This window comes from Pleurodeles waltl, chromosome 1_2 (assembly GCF_031143425.1).
Source record: "Pleurodeles waltl isolate 20211129_DDA chromosome 1_2, aPleWal1.hap1.20221129, whole genome shotgun sequence".
NCBI classification, from domain to species: Eukaryota; Metazoa; Chordata; class Amphibia; order Caudata; family Salamandridae; genus Pleurodeles; species Pleurodeles waltl.
In genome coordinates this window covers 13,911,966-13,932,337 of record NC_090437.1, presented here as the reverse complement: position 1 = coordinate 13,932,337, position 20,372 = coordinate 13,911,966, and the positions used below count along the sequence as shown (strand labels likewise).

At 44.8% G+C, this 20,372-nt stretch overlaps 1 protein-coding gene across 1 annotated transcript in view; it reads right to left on the bottom strand.

The window, feature by feature from the left end:
* Positions 1-1,696: 1,696 nt before the first annotated feature.
* LOC138296470 (serine/threonine-protein phosphatase 2A catalytic subunit beta isoform) overlaps positions 1,697-20,372 on the bottom strand; it is a 171,060-nt gene continuing 152,384 nt past the window's right edge. Inside the window, exon 7 of the mRNA XM_069235617.1 lies at positions 1,697-2,373. Within this exon, the coding sequence (XP_069091718.1) occupies positions 2,301-2,373 (73 nt within the window). The 3' untranslated portion in view covers positions 1,697-2,300. The remainder of the gene's footprint in view (positions 2,374-20,372) is intronic.

Genomic DNA, 20,372 nt, shown 5'->3' with positions numbered 1-20,372 from the left:
GACATTTTGGGCAGAAACGAAACGGGGTCCGTTCCATCGGCTTCGATGTCGCACGCGGTCGGGCCGACCAGGCCCCGGTGGGGGATCGAAACTACCCCAAAGTCTTCCGATGATCGGTGTCGATGTACCTAACTATCCCGATACCGAACGGAACAATACCAACGCTTTCTTCCGAGATTCTGACTAACTTTCCGAACCGAAACACGGAGCGAAAAGGAATACGTCCGAACCCGACAGCGGAAAAAAACAATCTAAGATGGAGTCGACGCCCATGCGCAATGGAGCCGAGGAGGGAGGAGTCCTTCGGTCCCGTGACCAAAAAGACTTCTTCGAAGAAAAACAACTTGTAATACTCCGAGCCCAACACCAGGCAGCGGACTGTGCCACACATGTGTATCTGCAGCAACATATGCCATCGAACAGTATTTTCTCTTTGTAGCATTGGTGTGGATTTTTCCATGTTTGAGGAGAACTCGAATTTGTGAAACATTCGCCTCCATTGTTCTGCCCTTTACTTCCATTTTCTTGCTCTTCGGTGAGGACTCATGGTTGTGGAAACATGTGTCTTATTACATGCAGTGGTCACAATAATGGAGTCTGCTCCCACATTGGTCTCTGATGTGAGGTGGATTTTTTTAAGAACGCAATACTTCTGTACCTTGGACATCACTTATTTTCCTGCAGTTTCCCCTACTTTCTCTTGTTCTTGGTGTAGGGTGCTCAGAAGCATTTGGAGACTATTTGTTCTCCATGTTGGTAAGAGGGTTTCCAGTATGAAACAGAACTGCGTTTCTCCTCATGTGTCCGCTGCCCTTTTAACCAGGACATTCATGGCAATGTCGCTTGGTGGAGAGAGTCTGGATAGGTATGCGTCCCTTTGTTCAGCCATAGAGGAAGCTTCTGTGCCCTGCCACTTTTCCAGAGGCCGCCTTCTTGCACCTTGCTTTCCCACCTGTGCGCTAGATCACTTTTCCAATTCAAAGCCCATTGTAATAATTTACCGTCAACTGTTTTTCAGCAAAACAGTGCACTGCAAGGTCCCCGGGCCAAGCAAACATCAATTTCCACAAACTGCCCCACAACTGCAAGCTGCCCTTTTATACAACCTGTATCCTATAACCAGATGTTTCTTATTTGGTTGCCAAGCTTGTGGCTTCAGGTACCCAGAGTTCAGTGTGCTATCAATCCGGCATTACCCCAACTCAAATTCTCAACTCCACAATTTCACAAAATAATGCAGTGAGATATCACAGCATCTTAAGCAGGCTTAGCTCAGTCTCACAAGCTTTATTTTACTCAACCGCTGGTAATACCCCAGGCATCAGCCAGTGGGCACTCATTTAAGTTGAGTTTGGGCTGTCCACCTGAAGTGGAACCCTGCTTCTAAATGGGGATGCAGTCATCTTTATCTGCAACTTGGAGCATATTTTACACCTTGCAATTTCCTTGCATAGGTCCAGACCAAACTGCAGCAACTCACACATCCTAGACTCGGTCAACAAGACTGAGAGCAGCTGAGGAGTCCTACAAGATGCAAATGCTACTTCAACATTGAGGACCAGACACATGCTTTTTCCTTCATGTATGTGTAGGATTGTGCAGAGAACACAAGATTGGAATTAGTAATGCGGTGTACCTACAAATGCATAAAGAAGTTGGGTGCTATTATAAAGAAGTGGATGTTCAGATACAAGACTGTTTACAATTGAAAGTTTATTTCTTAAAGTACACCAAATAAGATGCAAGCACTTTCATGACAAATATACAGAAAAGAAGTACATTAACACGGAACAGTACTTTAGCTTAAATGAGGGGAAATCTCGTTCAGTGTTATGGCATACAGTCCCAAAGGGTCCTCATCTCCTTTCTCCAGTTAATTTACATGTACATTTCAATAAAATATTGTTTGTTAAAAAAAGGTGAACGGTCAAAATGGAAGTTAGTGCATTTCTGTTTAAATGTCATGCCGGTTACACTAAAACAAAAATGTACAAATTTGCGCAAAAGGAGATTAAGGTATTACAGCCACCTTTTCTGTCTGAACAGTCCAGAAAAATAAAGTTACTACAAATACAGCAGGCAAACTGACTGTTGGACTGATGAATATAGGATATATAGTGTTGTATTGAACCTCAGTCTCGAATTGTGCTAAATGCTCATACGTATGGCACATTTTTGGTCCATGATGGGGGGGGTTTATGCCAACACAGATCCCAATTGGTTAGAGAAATATTAAATTGTTGCTCTCTTTTACGTTTTTAAATGCCATGTGTATGTTGGAAGATGAAGGCAGAAATTATTTATAGGAAATAATCAGGGGTACGGCGTGTAACGTGGGGCTCTCCACGGCGAGGTGCCGGATCAAACTGAAGGCTGAGGGGAAAGAAAAAAAATATTGTTTTAGTTGAAATACGTTTCACACATGGAAGAACTAAACGCACACACGGAAAAACTAGAGTAAACATATGGAAAACTGTTACATTTATAAATGAGGTACCAGCTACAGCGGCCTTAGATTTAACAACTCTCGTGCCTCCTTTTCGGTAGAAACTTGAAATTATTTATATGTTAGTTTTATAGAACGTAACCCTAACCATGATAGACTGTAGAGTACTTTACTTAAGACCATAAGGTTAAAAAAAAAAAATATATTACTTACATTCAGTAACAATTTGTTTGGTAGACATTCTAGTTGCAGATTCCTTACCTTAGAATTTCCCCAGACGCAAGACTGGAACCAGAGATTTTTCTTCGAGCAGTACCCTTGCGCGCAGTCAGTCGACTGTAGGAAGGTACCCTTCTTTTGGCATGGTGACACCCACGTTTTGCTTGCTGTCAGTATACTTGACAGTTTTCACAAAGATTCTGCTAACCAGGATCCCAGTGATTGTGCCCTTTCCCTCCAAATTTAGTTGCCTAGGACTTTGCACACTGCACATGTGGCATAGTGCTTCCCCCTTATAAGTCTCTAGTATTTGGTACTTAGGTGCCCAGAGCATTGGGGCACAAGGGTTTCCCAATGGGCTGCAGCAATGTATTATGCCACCCATAGGAGCCCATACAAACGTGTGTGTGTGCAGGCCTGCCATTGCAGCCTGCATGAAAAAGGTGCTTGCATTCTTTCACCACATATCACTGCACCAGGTCACTGTAAGTCAATGCTATGGAAGACCCTCCTAGGGCAGGGTGTAAGGTCCCTGTGTGTGAGGGCACCCCTGCATGAGCAGAGGTGCCCCTACAAACTGCAGTTTAATTGCACTGGACTTCGTAAGTGCGGGGAAGCCATTTTACCTGTGTACTGGACACTGGTCACCTATGTTCAGCTACATAACGGTAACTCTGAACCTGGGCATGCTTGGTATCGAACACCTTACCGTGGACTGTAGTCTGTCCCCTTTTTTTCCAAGGTCCTCTTCTACCGGAACCCACCTTTGATTTCTTGTCTAGTTCTACACTTGCACAATCCGTTTAAGTCTTCCTGCTAGTCTTAGGAAAGGCCAGGTACTTACCTCTGTCCTCCTGGCCGCTTAGGGCCACTCCAGTACTCACCTCTTAGGGTTCCTAGTTCCTCCACCTCCCATCTAACAACTTCACATCCTTGGTTGGGAGAAACTGTATCTCGCATTCTGCTTTCTTAGTATATGGTTTGGCCCTCCACTAGGGCCCTTGCTATTTTTATTAAGTATTAACAATACGTGTTGCTTTTTATGTTATTTGCTGATTACTATGGTGTATAATTAGTGTGTACTTACCTCCGGGGGTGGGGTGGTGGTGGTGGTGGTGGTGCTTGTAAGTATTCTAGTGTTATGTTACTATAATAAAGTACCTTTATTTTTGTAACCATGTGTGGTTCTTTCATGTGTGATAGTGCTGTGTGACTATAGTGGTATTGCATGAAATCTGCATGTCTCCTAGGTAAGTCTTGGCTGCTCATCCACAGCTACCTCTAGAGAGTCCTGGCTTCCTAGAACCTGCCTACGGGTCACTAATAGGGGATACCTGGACCTTGTATCGAGTGATAACACCACAGGTGTCCACCACACACTAGGCCAGCTTCCTACAGCGATGACGTCAAAATCCTATATAGGCACCACCCCGGCGTGCTGAATTCAGTTTCTTTTCACCACTTTCCATGCCAGTAGCGCAGAGCCATGAAGAACACGGAGAATGGTGCGCCAGAACTAGGGCCCTGAAAAGGGAATCTCTGTCCATAGAAATCAGTTCGCAGTGAGGGGTGGATCCAAGCTCATACTAGAAAGTCCTACAGGACCGGATGACCAAATTAGCTGTCTCTGCAGACCCGACCGTCGAGTCAGTAATGTCTTGTGAACATGTGCAGGGATGCTGCAATGCTGCCTGGCAGATGTCCACAACAGGAGCTCTGTGTGCTAACACTGTGGTGGTCCTTTCTTCGCACCCACATATCCCACAAAGAGTTGATTGTCCACCCGGAAATCTTTAGTACAATTGATGAAAAACCTCAATGCTCTTTTTGGATCTAGATGGTAGAGTCTACTCTTCATGAGAGCGATTTTGGGGTGTGTAAAAAGTATGCAAAATGGTGGACTGGCCTACATCAAAAGGTGCAACCACAATAGGAAGGAAGGAGGCAGTGGAACAAAGGACCACTTTGTCAGGATGGACGGATAAAAATGGTGGTTTCGACAAAAGAACTTGAAGCTCACTCACTCTGCAAGCAGAAGTGATGGCAATTGGGAAAGCAGTTTTTAGTGTGAGGAGCCGCAAGGGACAATTATGGAGCAGCTCAATAGGGGCACTCATAAGGTAGATAAGGACCAGGTTCACATCCCACAGGGGCATTATGAACGGGGGAAGATGGGTAAAAATGGGTGAGACCCTTAAGGAACCTTCCCCACAATGGGATACTTGGAGAGAAGGTTGATTTGGCAATCTGAGAAAGGCCGAGATAGCCTATAAGTAGCCTTTAAGGGTGCCCAAAGTAGAGCCCTGCTGGACATGGGAGAGGATGAATAACAGAACCTCAGAGAGGTGCAGAAAGGGGATCAATACATTTTTCTGTACACCATGCCACAAATTTGTGCAGACAGGCAAAGACCGCTTCGGTGGAGGGGCGCCTGGCTGGCAAGATCACATTACAGACTTCAGACAGAAGGTCGAAAGCTGTCAACTGCTGCCACTCAATCTCCACGGAAGGCAGCAGAGACCGGACAGATTTGGGTGGAGAACTGTCCCCTGCTGATAAAAAAAAAAAAAGATCCTCCCGAAGGGGCAGTCTGATCAGAGGTTCTGTGGCCATGCTCATTAACTCAGTATATTAAACTCTTCGTGCCCAGGCGGGAGTCTCAAGGATTACTTGGGCCCAGTCATTCTTGATCTTCAGAACTCTGGGCAGAAGTAGAATTGGTGGGAAGGTGAAATGGAGGCCTGAATTCCACTCAAGTCAAAGCGTTGTCGAGCAAGTGCTGCCTTGGAATCTCCAAAGCATAAAACAGCTGGCATTGAGCATTCTCTGCGGAGGCGAACGATCTAACCAAGGCTCTCCTCACTTCTGAAAAAGAGATTGCGTCACCTTTGAATGGAGATGCCATTCATGATCGACCATGCATCGACTGCGGAGTTTGAATGCTCCGACGTTCAGAGAACACACCAGATGTTGAACCATCAGGGTAATGTCCTGGTGTTCCAGCCACGTCCAGTGGCGCAGAGCCTCTTGACAAAGTCCACGACCCAACTCTGCCCTGCTTGTTGCAGTACCACATGGCAGTGGTGTCGTCTGAACACCTGCTTCACTTTCCCTTTCAGAGGGAAGAAACTCTTTCAATGCAATACTGACTGTACGGAGCTCCAAAAGATTGATGTGGAGTCCAGACTCCACCAGAGGCCTCTGATTTCCGCTTCTCCCATGTGTCTGCCTTATCCTAGGAGCAACGCATCTGTCCCTACAGTGAGATCTGGATAGGGAAGGGAGAGGGATCTACCATTGACCCAATCCTGATTCGAAAGCCACCATTGCAGATCTTGCGCAGTTCCCTCCGAAAGTTGGACCATGTCGGAAAGATTCCCCTGATGCTACGCCCACTGGAACTTAAGTCTTGCTGCAAAGTCCAAATATGGCACCTGGCATGTGCCACTAGCAGAAACATCGGTATCATAGCCTGAATATCATGAACACTCTTTTCAAGCGGATAAGCCTGAAACTGCAGTGTTTGAGAGAGTCAGGTGCGACTTCGGTACGTTTATAGTGAACCCCAGCGAATGCAGAAGGTTCAATGTAGTCTGAAGATGGGAGGCAACAGTCTGAGGTGTGCAGCCCTCAACAGCAAGTCGTCATGGTAGGGAAAGGCAAACCCCTAACCTGCACAGATGAGCAGTGACCACCACCATTACTTTCGTGAACACCTGAGGGGTGCTGGGTAAGGCCGAAGGGGAACACAGTAAATTGAAAGTGCTTGTGACCTACCATGAATCGCAAGTAACGTCTGTGGGCAGGCAGGACGGGTATGTGGAAGTAGGCGTCCTGCAAGTCCAATGCTACCATCCAGTCTCCAGGGTCCAAGGCACATAGGACCTGAGCCAGGGTGATAATTTTAAATTTAACCTTCCTGAGGAAGAGGTTGAGGGCCCTCAGGTCTAGGATAGGGCGATGACCCTTGTCCTTTTTGGGCACCAGAAAGTAGCAGGAATAACAACCTCAACCTACATCTGGCACAGGGACTCTCTATGGCTCCCTTGGCCAACAGAGCCACGACTTCCTCACAGTGAAGTGCCAAATGATCCTCCCCTAAGCAGTCATAAGATGGTGGCATGGGCAGGGGTGTAATCTCGAAGGGGAGGGAGTAACCCCCTTGGGCTATTTGCAAAACCCACCTGTCAGTTGTGATGGATTCCCAGTGGGGCAGGTGATGCGGATCCTGCCACCAACTGGTCTGGGAAGTTGCAACTGACTAGGAGGGTTTGGAGGCTGCAGCGGGGGCCAGGGTGGACTGGACAGACCTCTGGCTTCCTGACCCACAAGCCCGTGCGACTCCACAACCACAAGCCCGTGCGACTCCACATCCATGGCCATGAAGTGGCTGAGTAATGTGCAGCTCAGTGGCTGGTAGAAAAAGGACATAGGAGGAGGCCCCTTCCATGGCCACGAAAGGGGCAAAAAGTAGACTGTGCTGGGTGAGAGGCTGCTGCGAGGCCAAGGGACCGAGCTGTAGTCTGGGACTCCTTAAAACGCTCAAGCACAAAGTCCACTTTGTCTCTGAAGAGTCGGGTGTCATTGAAGGGCATGTCCATGAGAGACTGCTGGATATCCCCCGAAAAGTCAGATGTCCTCAACTGGGCGTGGTATCTTAAGGCCACCATTGATGCAATCGATCTACTCATTAAGTTGGTCGTGTCTCGCCTACATTGGCTCATGAACTTGGCCGCAACTCTTCCATCAGCAACGGCTTGGGAGATGATGGCCCGGGACTCCTTTGAGACCTGTGGCAATACCTGCATGGCCGTATCCGATAAGGAATGGTGTAACAGCCCAAGAGGCATGCAGTGCTCACAGACCGAAATGCCAGACTGGAGGAAGAAAACATCTTCCCAAGCTGATCCAGTATTTTTGATTGCCTATCCTGGGGAGCGGATGGGAATGCCCCAGATGAAGAAGAAGCCTAGATGACACGGTGTAGGGTGTTGAGACAGGAATTTAGGGTTGTTCAGGAAGTCCTTTGGTGGGCGATTGTCCTATTCTGGACCAGGTACCCAGAAGGACATCCGTGAGGGCTTCATTGAAGGATAAAAGGGGTTCCCAAGTGGAAGCCCCGGATGAAGCACCTCAGTCAGGAGGTTAGTCCTGATAACCTCAGAAGGATTTTCAAGGGTGAAGCCCTCAGCCACCCTGCTGATCACCACTGAATATGACACTCCCTCCACAACAGCCATGGTAGGGAGAGAAATGGCAGCATCTGGATAAGTATCCAGACTACTAGTGTCGCCAAATTCCTGTCCCACTCCAATTCAGGGTTGTCTAGCTGGAATTCCTGAGGGCCCAGCGACCCCTCTAAACCTTCCCTGTAGCCAAATCCATAGTAACCAGCATCTGCAATACAATAGGTCTTGCTTAATTTAAACAAGTTCATTTTCATCGCCCACAAGCAAAAACAAATGAAAATGTGATAAGAAACTGAGAAAAGAAGACTTGGCAAAATAAAAGAAAGTTAGTTAAAAAAAACAAAAAAAATAAATAAAAAAAAAACACACTTAGCAATTTTGGGTTTGCTGGGCATGTTTTTTCCAGTCACAAGCCTTCTGTTTGCAGGGCACTAGAAGTTAAAAGAACAAATAGTACCTCGATTACGTGGGGCGCAGCGGACAGGCACTAATTAAGTTGCATCAATTAGTGCTTGATCCCTGCGCCACACAAACTGAAATAATGGCAGGTGTGCCTTGATGAATTACGAGGCTGTAAAGAAGAGTGCCACGCAAACCAACAAATGGTGAGTGACAGCTCAGCTCCAAGCCCTTTATGGAGCACAATAGTCTCGCAAGCTCGACCCTTAAAAGAAAAGTTATGATGTGATGAAGGAAAGAGAAATGAACACTCATTGTTCATCACCACTTGTTTGCTTAGTGGCTTGGGCTAATGGTTTCTGACCTCTGCCTCTTGACTGACACTTGTGCTGCTGATGCCTCTGCGGCTATTGAGATTGCAGTTGTCCTTAAATCCAAAGAGTGGTTTGAACCCTCTGATGAAGTACCAGCAGTCACAAGGCCTATAAGAATGTCTCCTATCTGCATGAGAACAAAATAAGGGCTTTCCAGAAAAGGCAGTTTCAAAACTTGGTTTCAAGTTTCAAGCCTATGAGTCTGCGCAAAGAAGAATGCTGAAGTGCTAGTCCATAGCAGTATACATGTGCTGCTAGTGTGACGTAATCAGCAGCAGCACAGAGGACCTGATTGGACACCATCATGCCTTTGTTTACAACCTCTTAGAAGTCTTGATGAATAGTCCTAGAAAGGTATTCCAAGAAATACTGTACAGAGTCCCCAAAAGACCTGCAGCATTGCCCTAGAAGAGCAGTCACGCTAGTAGCCTTGATAGAAGCAGCAGAAATCTACAGACTTTTCTGTTAGCAGAGTCCACATTTTTTTTTTTTTTTTTTTTTTTTTAAACTTTCCTTGTCAGGGGGAACAGTAGGTGAAAGAGCTGTGGCATGCAGTTTCCAAACAGCAGACAATGACAGTCAGGTGTTGGATCCGTGTATGGAAATCATGATACAGTGCTTTGTATTTTGTCTGTAAGTGTGTTAATGCAGCCTTTATAGAACCTGGAGTAAAAAATAGCTTGGGTGTAAAGGATGCGCAACAAAAGTGTCTCAAAGATTACTGATGATGTAAGTCAGGATTCAATTTGTCACATTTAATAAGTACCTCCTGGAATGTGTTTAGATCATCCATAGGAGATATTACTGGTGGAGTGCAGTCTATCACAGTAGGTGAGTATAGATCCAAAGACAAGGAGGTATGAAGAGACCATGAGGATCTCAATCTGGTGGAAGAAGGTCTTATTTGCCTTGAGCATGGGAAATCTTAAGTGAAGATTATGGTGGAGGGATCTTGGTTGTGACCTAGACTTATTGCTGCAAGGTCTGGGCGGTTAGATCTTGATTGTCACCCAGATCTATAGCTGCAGGTCTGGCGTGACAGGAGTGAGCGACTGTCTTGAGTATAAATACCAGCGGTGCAGAATTCTGTGGTGGCAAAGAAGGAGTGGGTGGCTGGTTTGGTAGTGGAATCACTACTAGAATTGGTTGTTGTGGAGGAGATTCTGTTGTAGCCTGAGGTGGTGTTGGTGAATCCGGAATGCTGACTGGAGAAGCCTGCCTGGATGGAGAATCGGCTCCCGAGTACTCCAAGTCAGATACTGATGGAAGAGTGAGCTTGTGTGGGATAGCCATGTCTTGATGTTTAAGTTTGACACTGTATGGTGTCTTGACGTCTAGGTTCCTCTAGATGTCAACAGTGCTCTCCTAGACATCGTATATGGTGTAGCGGTCGAACTATCTATTGACGATGAGCAAGTAGGTGCTGTACCTCTTTGCCCTAAGAATCCTAGACATCGACCAGGGAAAGTAGTTTGTCTTTGTCAGATCTTCTCTTTTGGATCTCCCTCTGCAGGAATCCTCAGAGGCTGAGATTGGGGCACTGGTAGAGTGAACAGTCTGATCGCCCTGCATCTGTCTCTCCAGTAAAGAAATCTTGCGTTTTCCAATGCTCAACTTGTCGATGGAGATTTAATCTTTTCTCTCTCCCTAAAAATGCCCCTGGAAAGGGTCTTGCAGTAGCAAAACGTCTTTGGGTAATAAGTCTGCCAAACCCAGGACACAGATCCTGTGCAGGTTGTTTTCCTCTCAAGTTCTGGGCATTTCGCGAAAAGATAACATTTTGTGAAAAAACAGATATGTTTCCTAACAGGAAACTATCAAAGAAATTCCCTTTGCCCTAAAGAATGTCTAGTAATTCACATTTGGTGAGGGAATAACATGAAAAATATTTGCCAAAAAAAACTAAAAAGGGCAGAGCTCTACTCCAGGATTCTGTCAACAGGAGCTGGAAAAAAATCTGAAAACGGTCATTGGCATGACAGGACTGTGGGGTAAGTGGTTCAAGAAGCTCTCAAGGGTGCAGTGTTCTATTTACATTGTTTCAATCCTGCTGCCTATGTAGGCTATATTGCCTCATCTTTCCCTATCATTTACTTTAAGACATGTAAAAAGACTGTGAAGGATGTTTCAAAAGACCACTCTTGCTTATTTACAGTAGTAAAAAAATAAAAATAAAAAAGCATATGCTTTTCCTCCATTATTTAAAAATAAATTTAATGTAATTGGAATTATAGCTTGTCTTAAGGCTACATATTTCTGCCCTTTTGTCACATACGTTCTGGCCTTTCCGAAGATGAGATGTTGGAAGAACTGCTCCCTGCATGTGGGTAGGACAATTTAGTGTTTATGATTATCAGTGCAAATCCCTTGAGAGAAAGGAGTATCCATGGTCAATCCATGATAGGACAAGAACACTGATTTGAAGTGTTCATCAGGGATAAGAGATTTAATTTGGAGTCAAATTTGAAAATTCAGCATCTCTGGCACAGAGGAGGAGTTGAGTATGCAAGTTGGTTTTTATCTAGTCTGAAGCGCAGAAAATTAGCACTTTTGACAATGGTTTGTTTGCAGTTAAGCAGATTTGCTGCATTAAGACAGAACTGAACTCCTGCAGCACAATGCCTGGGAAATGTCAGAAGATCTGTTTTCAGTGGATTCAGTTCAAGACGAAAGAATGACATTCACTGCTGATTGTCTGAAAGAGGTGCTGGAAGGTCAGCGATCTTCTGGGGAGGAGACTTATACAAAAATTGTGAATCTACAACATAGAAATTAAAGATGTTGAACTGTCTCTGATGAGAAATGAAATTCTTCCTAAAGCGAACATTTAGTAAAAATCCTGCAAAAGCAAATACTTCCTCACTTTGTGCTCCCCTACCTAGAAAATTCAACAACTGAGCCTAACTGTACGATAACCTTTAAAAGTTCACCTGTGGGCCACGCTTGTTGGGAAGGGGCATTGTAGTTGAAATCCTACAAAACCTTTTGAAGGCTGTTGGCCTTTGGACTGCCAATAATTTAGAAATGTGTCAAATGAAAATCCTATGCCTCAATATAACGCTAATAATGCCTTGCAATTTGGAATGAGTTCTTGGAGTTGTTTTCAGTCTTAACAGCAGGCTCAGTAACGACATTTTGAATTCCCACAACAAACCTTCAATTTCCTGTGCTTGTTTTCTATCACACTGTGGAAGTACGGATCCTGCACGTACCCTAAATAGAACCTAAATACATCCAGTCTTCTACTTTTGACTGACAGCAAATTTGTACCAACATGTGAAACTCAGATTTCTATCCAATTTTTTTTTTTTTTTTTTTTTTGGTAAAACCAGGCTATAATCCTCCTTCTGACTTTTTTGTGTCAAGCAATATCTTAGGTAGATAACTTACTTTTCACAATTCCAGAACGTATTATACTATCTGGTTGAGTTTTATAGTCTCCTTCCTCAGCAATATTGAAATGCCCGCAGCCTTTTCAATTGTAAGAAAGGAGGGGATTACTTGAAACTCAGCATCATTTTGCACACTGTTCAATATTCATATGCCCCCTGTTAAGGCTCAGCACTCTTCAAAAGGGTAGGCAAAAGATAAAGCTCCTCCCTCATCTATGTGTAATGAGACAGATGTAAGGAAGCTGAGAAATCCACGTCAGGCCTGTCACTTTCCATTGAACTTCGACTAGTCTAATACTGTTGCTGAAGAATTAACCAAAGGATAACGTCAACCTTCTGGTGCAGAATGTGTGTTAGTGCCTCCTACTGCCTGAGCCAAGATCATTAACCTCTTTCAGTATTTCTACATCCATCTTCATTCTTTGAACCTCTTCATCCACATGTGGACCAAAGAGCAATGTACCAGACACGGATTTATGCCTCTTTGATGCGCATCATTCTTGAAAGAGGTTAGTGCCTCTATCAGGATGACCTGCAAATAATAAGGCCATGGCAATATATCAAGCAGCCAACTGCAAAGCATCCAACTAAGCACTTTATCAGACATCAAAAGGCCTTCATCTAAAACTTCCATTAAATATTCTCTCTTGTCTTTTGATAAATTATTAGCAAACATTATGGATTCCAATGATGCTCGGTCATAAAGCCCCATAACACATGTTGCACTATCGCCAGAAATGCAAGTGCAGTACCACATCTTTGTACACAAAGAATCCAGTCTTTTGCTTTCCCTGTGTAGATGGCGGTTTCTGGTGCAGCCAAATGTTTCCTAGCTGCAGGAATGAAAACTGAATCCGCTGAGGATCAGTACTAAGAACTAGTGGAGCCTTCGGAGGTGTTTATTCCATCTTGTGACTAGTCCTGGGGCCAGCTTACTGGTTGCTGCTGTGCAGAATTCTCATTTGCTCTGTCCACAAATCCGAAGGGGAGTAAATTTCAACCTTTGCTGTAACATTTTCATGACAGGGGGTTATGACATCTCAAAATGAAAATGTCACTTACCCAGTGTACATCTGTTCGTGGCATCAGTCGCAGTAGATTCGCATGTTTTGCAATAGCTCGCCATCTGGTGTTGGGCCGGAGTGTTACAAGTTGTTTTTCTTCGAAGAAGTCTTTCGAGTCACGGGACCGAGTGACTCCTCCTTTTGTCTCCATTGCGCATGGGCGTCGACTCCATCTTCGATTGTTTTTCCCCGCAGAGGGCGAGGTAGGAGTTGAATTGTAGTAATAGTGCCCATGCAATGGAGTGACTAAGTATGCACCTATTTAAGGTTGAGATGATACATATACAAATAGTTGAAGGTAACTTCCAAACTGCTACAGGCTCCCGGGGAGGCGGGTGGGCACATGCAAATCTACTGCGACTGATGCCACGAACAGATGTACACTGGGTAAGTGACATTTTCAGTTCGATGGCATCTGTCGCTGTAGATACGCATGTTTTGCATAGACTAGTAAGCAGTTATCTCCCCAAAAGCGGTGGATCAGCCTGTAGGAGTGGAAGTAGTCTGAAATAATGTTCTTAATACGGCTTGACCTACTGTGGCTTGTTGTGCGGATAACACGTCTACACAGTAGTGCTTGGTGAATGTGTGAGGCGTAGACCATGTGGCTGCCTTACATATTTCTTGCATTGGGATGTTTCCTAGAAAGGCCATGGAAGCACCTTTCTTTCTGGTTGAGTGTGCCCTTGGTGTAATGGGCAGCTGTCGTTTAGCTTTAAGGTAGCAGATTTGGATGCATTTAACTATCCATCTGGCTATACCTTGTTTTGATATTGGGTTTCCTGCATGAGGTTTTTGAAATGCAATAAATAGTTGTTTAGTCTTTCTGATGTTCTTTGTTCTGTCAATGTAATACATCAATGCTCTTTTGACATCTAATGTATGTAGTGCCCTTTCAGCTACGGTATCTGGCTGTGGAAAGAACACTGGAAGTTCCACTGTTTGATTTAGATGGAACGGTGAAATAACCTTTGGCAAAAATTTAGGATTGGTCCTTAGGACGACTTTATTCTTGTGTAGTTGTATAAAAGGTTCCTGTATTGTAAACGCCTGAATCTCGCTTACTCTTCTTAGGGAAGTAATGGCGATGAGAAATGCCACCTTCCAGGTTAGGAACTGTATTTCGCAGGAGTGCATGGGTTCAAAAGGTGGACCTATAAGTCTAGTTAGGACAACATTTAGGTTCCATGAAGGAACAGGTGGTGTTCTTGGTGGTATAATTCTTCTAAGGCCCTCCATGAATGCTTTAATGACTGGTATCTTATATAGGGAAGTTGAATAGGTAGTCTGCAGGTATGCAGATATTGCTGCAAGGTGTATTTTAATGGAAGAGAAAGCCAGGTTAGATTTTTGTAAGTGAAGCAAGTAACCCACTACATGTTCTGGAGTTGTGTGTAATGGTTGTATTTGATTAATATGGCAGTAGCAAACAAACCTCTTCCATTTACTTGCATAGCAGTGCCTGGTGGATGGCCTTCTGGCTTGTTTTATGACTTCCATACATTCTTGGGTAAGTTGTAAGTGCCCGAATTCTAGGATTTCAGGAGCCAGATTGCTAGATTCAGCGATGCTGGATCTGGGTGTCTGATCTTTTGGTTGTGTTGTGTCAACAGATCTGGCCTGTTGGGCAATTTGATGCAGGGTACTACTGATAGGTCTAGCAGCGTTGTGTACCAGGGTTGCCTTGCCCAAGTTGGTGCTATTAATATGAGTTTGAGTTTGTTTTGACTGAGTTTGTTTACCAGGTAAGGAAGGAGAGGGAGAGGAGGAAAAGCGTAAGCAAATATCCCTGACCAGTTCATCCATAGGGCATTGCCTTGGGACTGTTTGTGTGGGTATCTGGATGCGAAGTTTTGGCATTTTGCGTTCTCCTTTGTCGCAAACAAGTCTATCTGAGGTGTTCCCCAGAGTTTGAAATAAGTGTTCAGAATTTGGGGGTGAATTTCCCATTCGTGGACCTGTTGGTGATCTCGAGAGAGATTGTCTGCGAGTTGATTTTGGAACCCTGGTATAAATTGTGCTATTAGGCGAATTTGGTTGTGAATTGCCCAACGCCAAATCTTTTGTGCTAGCAGGCTTAACTGCGTGGAGTGCGTCCCCCCTTGCTTGTTTAGATAATACATTGTTGTCATGTTGTCTGTTTTGACGAGAATGTATTTGTGAACTATTATTGGTTGGAAAGCTTTTAGTGCTTGAAAAACTGCTAGAAGTTCTAGGTGATTTATATGCAGTTTTGTTTGATGTACGTTCCATTGTCCTTGTATGCTGTGTTGATCGAGGTGTGCTCCCCACCCTGTCATGGAAGCATCTGTTGTTATTACGTATTGTGGCACTGGGTCTTGGAAAGGCCGCCCTTTGTTTAAATTTATGTTGTTCCACCACAGAAGCGAGAGGTAAGTTTGGCGGTCTATTAACACCAGATCTAGAAGGTGACCCTGTGCTTGTGACCATTGTGATGCTAGGCACTGTTGTAAGGGCCTCATGTGCAGTCTTGCGTTTGGGACAATGGCTATGCATGAAGACATCATGCCTAGGAGTTGTAGTACCATCTTTGCTTGTATCCTTTGTGTTGGATACATGCGTTGTATGATGGTGTTGAAATTTTGAATTCTTTGGGGACTTGGAGTGGCTACTCCTTTTGATGTGTCTATTATGGCTCCTAGGTATTGTTGTACCTTGCGCGGCAGAATTTTGGATTTTGTGAAGTTGACGGTGAACCCTAGTTTGAAGAGGGTTTGTATGATATGATTTGTGTGATTTGAGCACTCTATTAACGAATGGGCCTTGATTAGCCAGTCGTCTAGATCAGTGTTTTTCAACCACTGTTCCGCGGCACACTAGTGTGCCGCGAGATGTTGCCTGGTGTGCCGTGGGAAAAATTCGAAAGATTTAACAAAAAAAAAAAAAAAAAAAAGTCACATTTTCGCCCACTAGGGCAGCGGGTGCCGGACTGTAGGACATTGTGAACGGGTCGTTACGACCACGTCCACGCCAGCGCCAACCAGCTTCTCGCCAGGAAAGCCCGACGATTCAGTTGCGCGTTCCCATGTCTCCATGGGAATGCTCCGGGCGTCGATGACGCGTTTCCCTGTTTCCAGGGAAACGCTTGAGGACTTCCGGGGCAGCGACGGTGAAAAGGGGCCGGAGCCGAAAGACGCGGAGAGGGAGAGCGCGACGAGGTCAGGACGAGACGAAGGAGTGAAGGAGGTCAAGTCAGGAAGAACTGGAGTCGAGGAGCGGGACGAGGAGGACGAGAGAGCGGCGGTAATGAGAGACAAGGAGAAGGAGGTCTACCACGGAGAAGAGCCGGAGCAGAACAGCCGAGGAGCCAGCCACGACCCAGGAGGGTCGTGGCTTGCAAAGGTACGGTCCCTCCTGGGGACGCGGGAACCTAGATACAACAAAGCGCTGGCTCAACAGTGGAGGTACTGAGTGATATCTCTTGAGCCACACTGAATGTGAGTCTTTAAGCCCACAACCCTTCTGGATTAAGCCTGACTGTCCACCCTCACTACTCTGAAAGTCAAGTGCCTGAACTAAAGGGATTGATTTTTCTGGCTATCCAGTTTGGAGTGCACCAGTACTGTGATCCTGTGACACCAGTGGTAAGTGACATGAGCCACACAGGGTAATATCCATTAATCTCTGACTGTCCCAGGGCCCTAAGAGAAAGGCCTTAAAGTGGGCCCATTGTATTTAATCTCTTGCCTCTTCTCAACTGTGAACACAGGAATGTGTGTACTGTATGTATGCTTCATAAGCCCTGCAACTAATGGTACAGCTGGTCGTGTTTGTGGTTGAGGCAGTATTGTTTTAAAGATGATTAAGGAATCATTATGTTGAAGAATAGCTTCAATGTTCCATGTAATCACTGCCCAGTTGTTGACCTCCCTGAATGTTACTATAACTTCCCCCATGTAAATCTGGTTTCGAAGCATGTGTGAAGTTTTAGGGAAATATGTATACCCAACCGAAGTCAGACATTGTCTAGCATTTACCAAGGAGGAACAGCCGAAGTCGTATGTCGCGGCCATTATTTTGCTGGTTTTGTCGGAGGCAAGAACCCTTGGGGCTTTTCCCACTAGTCTGTTTCTGTATGGGATGCTCTGCTTGGGTCTTGTGTTCTACGGGATGCTCCTGTCTGGGGAAGTTCTCCTTTCAGCAACCATTTTAGTGTCTCTGTGCCCAAGCCTGTCACACCTTTGTATTGTGCATTGTGAAAGAAATGGTATTACAGGTGATGGAAGGTTACACATATCTGTGGTCTACTCACAGTGTGTGGCTTCCAGGGACCCCGATGCTGCATAAACTTGCTGCAGAGGTGCTGAACCAATTTGATGTCTACGTAACCAGATGCTTCTAAACCAGCGTCTCCGAGGTTTCAGATTGAACTCAGTCTCCAAAACCTGATACTTGACCCTTGAAACTGCGCCGTTAGTGTTAAAAACACCATGCTATCTTAATCCTTCTGGCGTGTGCATTGACAGTAGATGAAGACTGGGCTCCATGCAGATGACTGTATGTTGAAATATTGTGGGGCAAAACATTTGAGGCCTAAATATCGAGAACCAAAATATTGTGGTTCGGTACACATAATAAGTACAGTTTTGCTATGATAGATTCCACACAGTTTAAATAGCGGCTCTGATCAAAGCAGGTCCCTACTTCAATCTAGATAGCCACAGAAAGCACACTTCATGTCCTAGATGTGGATAACCATTATTGGAGACTGACAGGCCTTTCATGACGTGTGTGAATTACCTTACATCTCCCTCCCTGAGAGTCATTTGACGGCTATTAGAGACCCCTCACCATTACCCGTTATTGCTTGCACCGGGTAACTCCACTATGTACCTGTCACCCCACAACCCCTTCCCCTCTTCTACGGTAATAGAAACCCCAGAGATACCCCGTCACTTACCTTGGTATTATTTCTGTTTTTCTTGCCGGTAATACTGGAGCCACCAGAGCCCACCAGAGCCTCCAACCTAACTATAAATAGCTCCGGTGTCACTGTTACACTAACAGGAGGAGGACAGGAGGAGACATCGCAGTAGATCGCCGATGAGCAGAAGAGCGCCAATGGATCTGGATTTGGAGGAAACATGAGCAGAAGAGCAGAAGAGCGCTGACTGATGGATCTGGATGGAGACATGCGTAGAAGAGTGCTGAGTGTGACGGACAGCGGCTATCTGGAGGAGACAAGCGCAGTAAGTACTGAGTTACAGTGAGATACTGCAGTGATGGACAAGTTTTTGAAAAGGAAAGAACTGGACTCTGAACAAAATTTGGAGCCAGATGAGAGCCCAAGTATGAGTGGGGATCAAAAGAAAGCAAAGATGGTTAGCTCAAGCAAATTCTCTGGCACAAGGCAATATAGCGAAAGCTATATTTCATTTGGATTTACTTTCACCGGAGATGTAAACAAACCAACTCCACTGTGCGTGGTGTGTGGTGAAAGGCTAGCTAACAGTGCTATGGTCCCAAGCAAACTTAAACGCCATCTCCAAACTAAACACCCTTCGCTTCAAAACAAGAATGCGGACTATTTTGTTCGCCTGCGTGAAAACACGGAGAAAGAGGCAACTTTCATGAGAAAAACCACAAAGGTAAATGAAAGAGCTCTTAAAGCTAGCTATCAAGTTGCTGAACTTATAGCCAAGTCAAAAAAGTCACACACTGTGGCAGAGACATTAATACTTCCTGCCTGCAAAGCTATTGTAGAGGAGATGCTCGGACCTGAAGCAGCTAAGGAAATAGCCAAAGTCCCTCTCTCAGACAACACAATTTCCAGACGTATTAATGACATGTCTGCAGACATCGAAAGTGTGGTTTTGGAAAAGATCCGTATCAGTGAGAAATTTGCATTGCAACTTGACGAGTCTACTGATATCAGTGGACATGCTCAACTCTTGGCCAATGTGCGTTTTGTTGATGGTGATGCAATTAGAGAAAACTTCTTTTTTTGCAAGGCATTGCCAGAAAAAACAACAGGAGAAGAAATTTTTCGGGTCACATCAGAATACCTTGAACAAGGAGGACTTAAGTGGGAAAACTGCACAAGTGTCTGCACCGATGGAGCTGCAGCCATGGTCGGGCGCACCAAAGGCTTTGTAAGCAGAGTGAAGGAAAGAAATCCAGATGTTATTGTTACGCATTGTTTTTTACACCGTGAGGCCCTCGTAGCCAAGACTTTACCAGCAGACCTAGTTCATGTGTTGGATGATGTTGTGCGCATGGTAAACTTTGTAAAGTCATGACCCGTGAAAACTCGCATATTTGCAGCTTTGTGTGAGGAGATGGGAGCGAAGCATAAAACCTTGCTGTTTCATACGGAGGTCCGGTGGTTGTCGCGTGGCAAGGTCTTGGTTCGTGTGTATGAGCTGCGGGAGGAACTTAAAGTGTTTCTGACAAATGAGAGGTCAGATTACGCAAAGCTGCTTGCAAGTGATGAGTGGTGTGCAAGGCTGGCATACCTGGCAGATATATTTCATCATCTGAATGAACTGAACACACGAATGCAAGGCCGAAATGAAAACCTGCTTACAAGTACATATAAAATAAATGGATTCCGTTCAAAGGTGCAACTCTGGCATCAACACGTGGAAAGTGGCAATCTTGAAATGTTCGCACTCACCAAGCAATGGCAAGGTGTTCACACTGCTGCACTGTGTGAGATAATAGTTAAACATTTAAAAACTCTTGAGGAGAAGTTGTCATTTTATTTCTCTTCAGTCTCCACTGAATGCCTTGACTGGGTTAGGGACCCTTATAGCTCAGCATCAGTTGGTGGAAAGGACATGACTTTACAGGAGCAGGAGGAACTAACTGAACTGAGACAAAATCGTGGTTTCAAGCTAAGATTTGCTGATCTACCTTTGGACAGTTTTTGGTTGGATACTGCCAAGGAGTTCCCCCTTCTGGCAAACAAAGCTATTTTGACATTGCTCCCATTTTCCACTACATATCTGTGTGAGATGAGCTTTTCAAGCATGATTGCTATAAAAACTAAATACAGAGAGAGACTGAGAGCTGTTGACGAAGAGCTACGTGTGTGTCTTTCTTCGATTCCAGCCAGAATATCAGCTTTGTGTTCAGCCAAACAGGCCCAGGTTGCGCACTGAATAAAGTATTTTATAATTTTTCATATTTCTGTTTACTTATTATTTCATAATAAAGTAATTATAAAATACTTTCTTTGTGTTTATTTGATTCCTATTCAAGAGAATTACTTTATATATAGTCAATATAGGCACAGAGTTAATTTTTTTTACATTTTCTAATGGTGG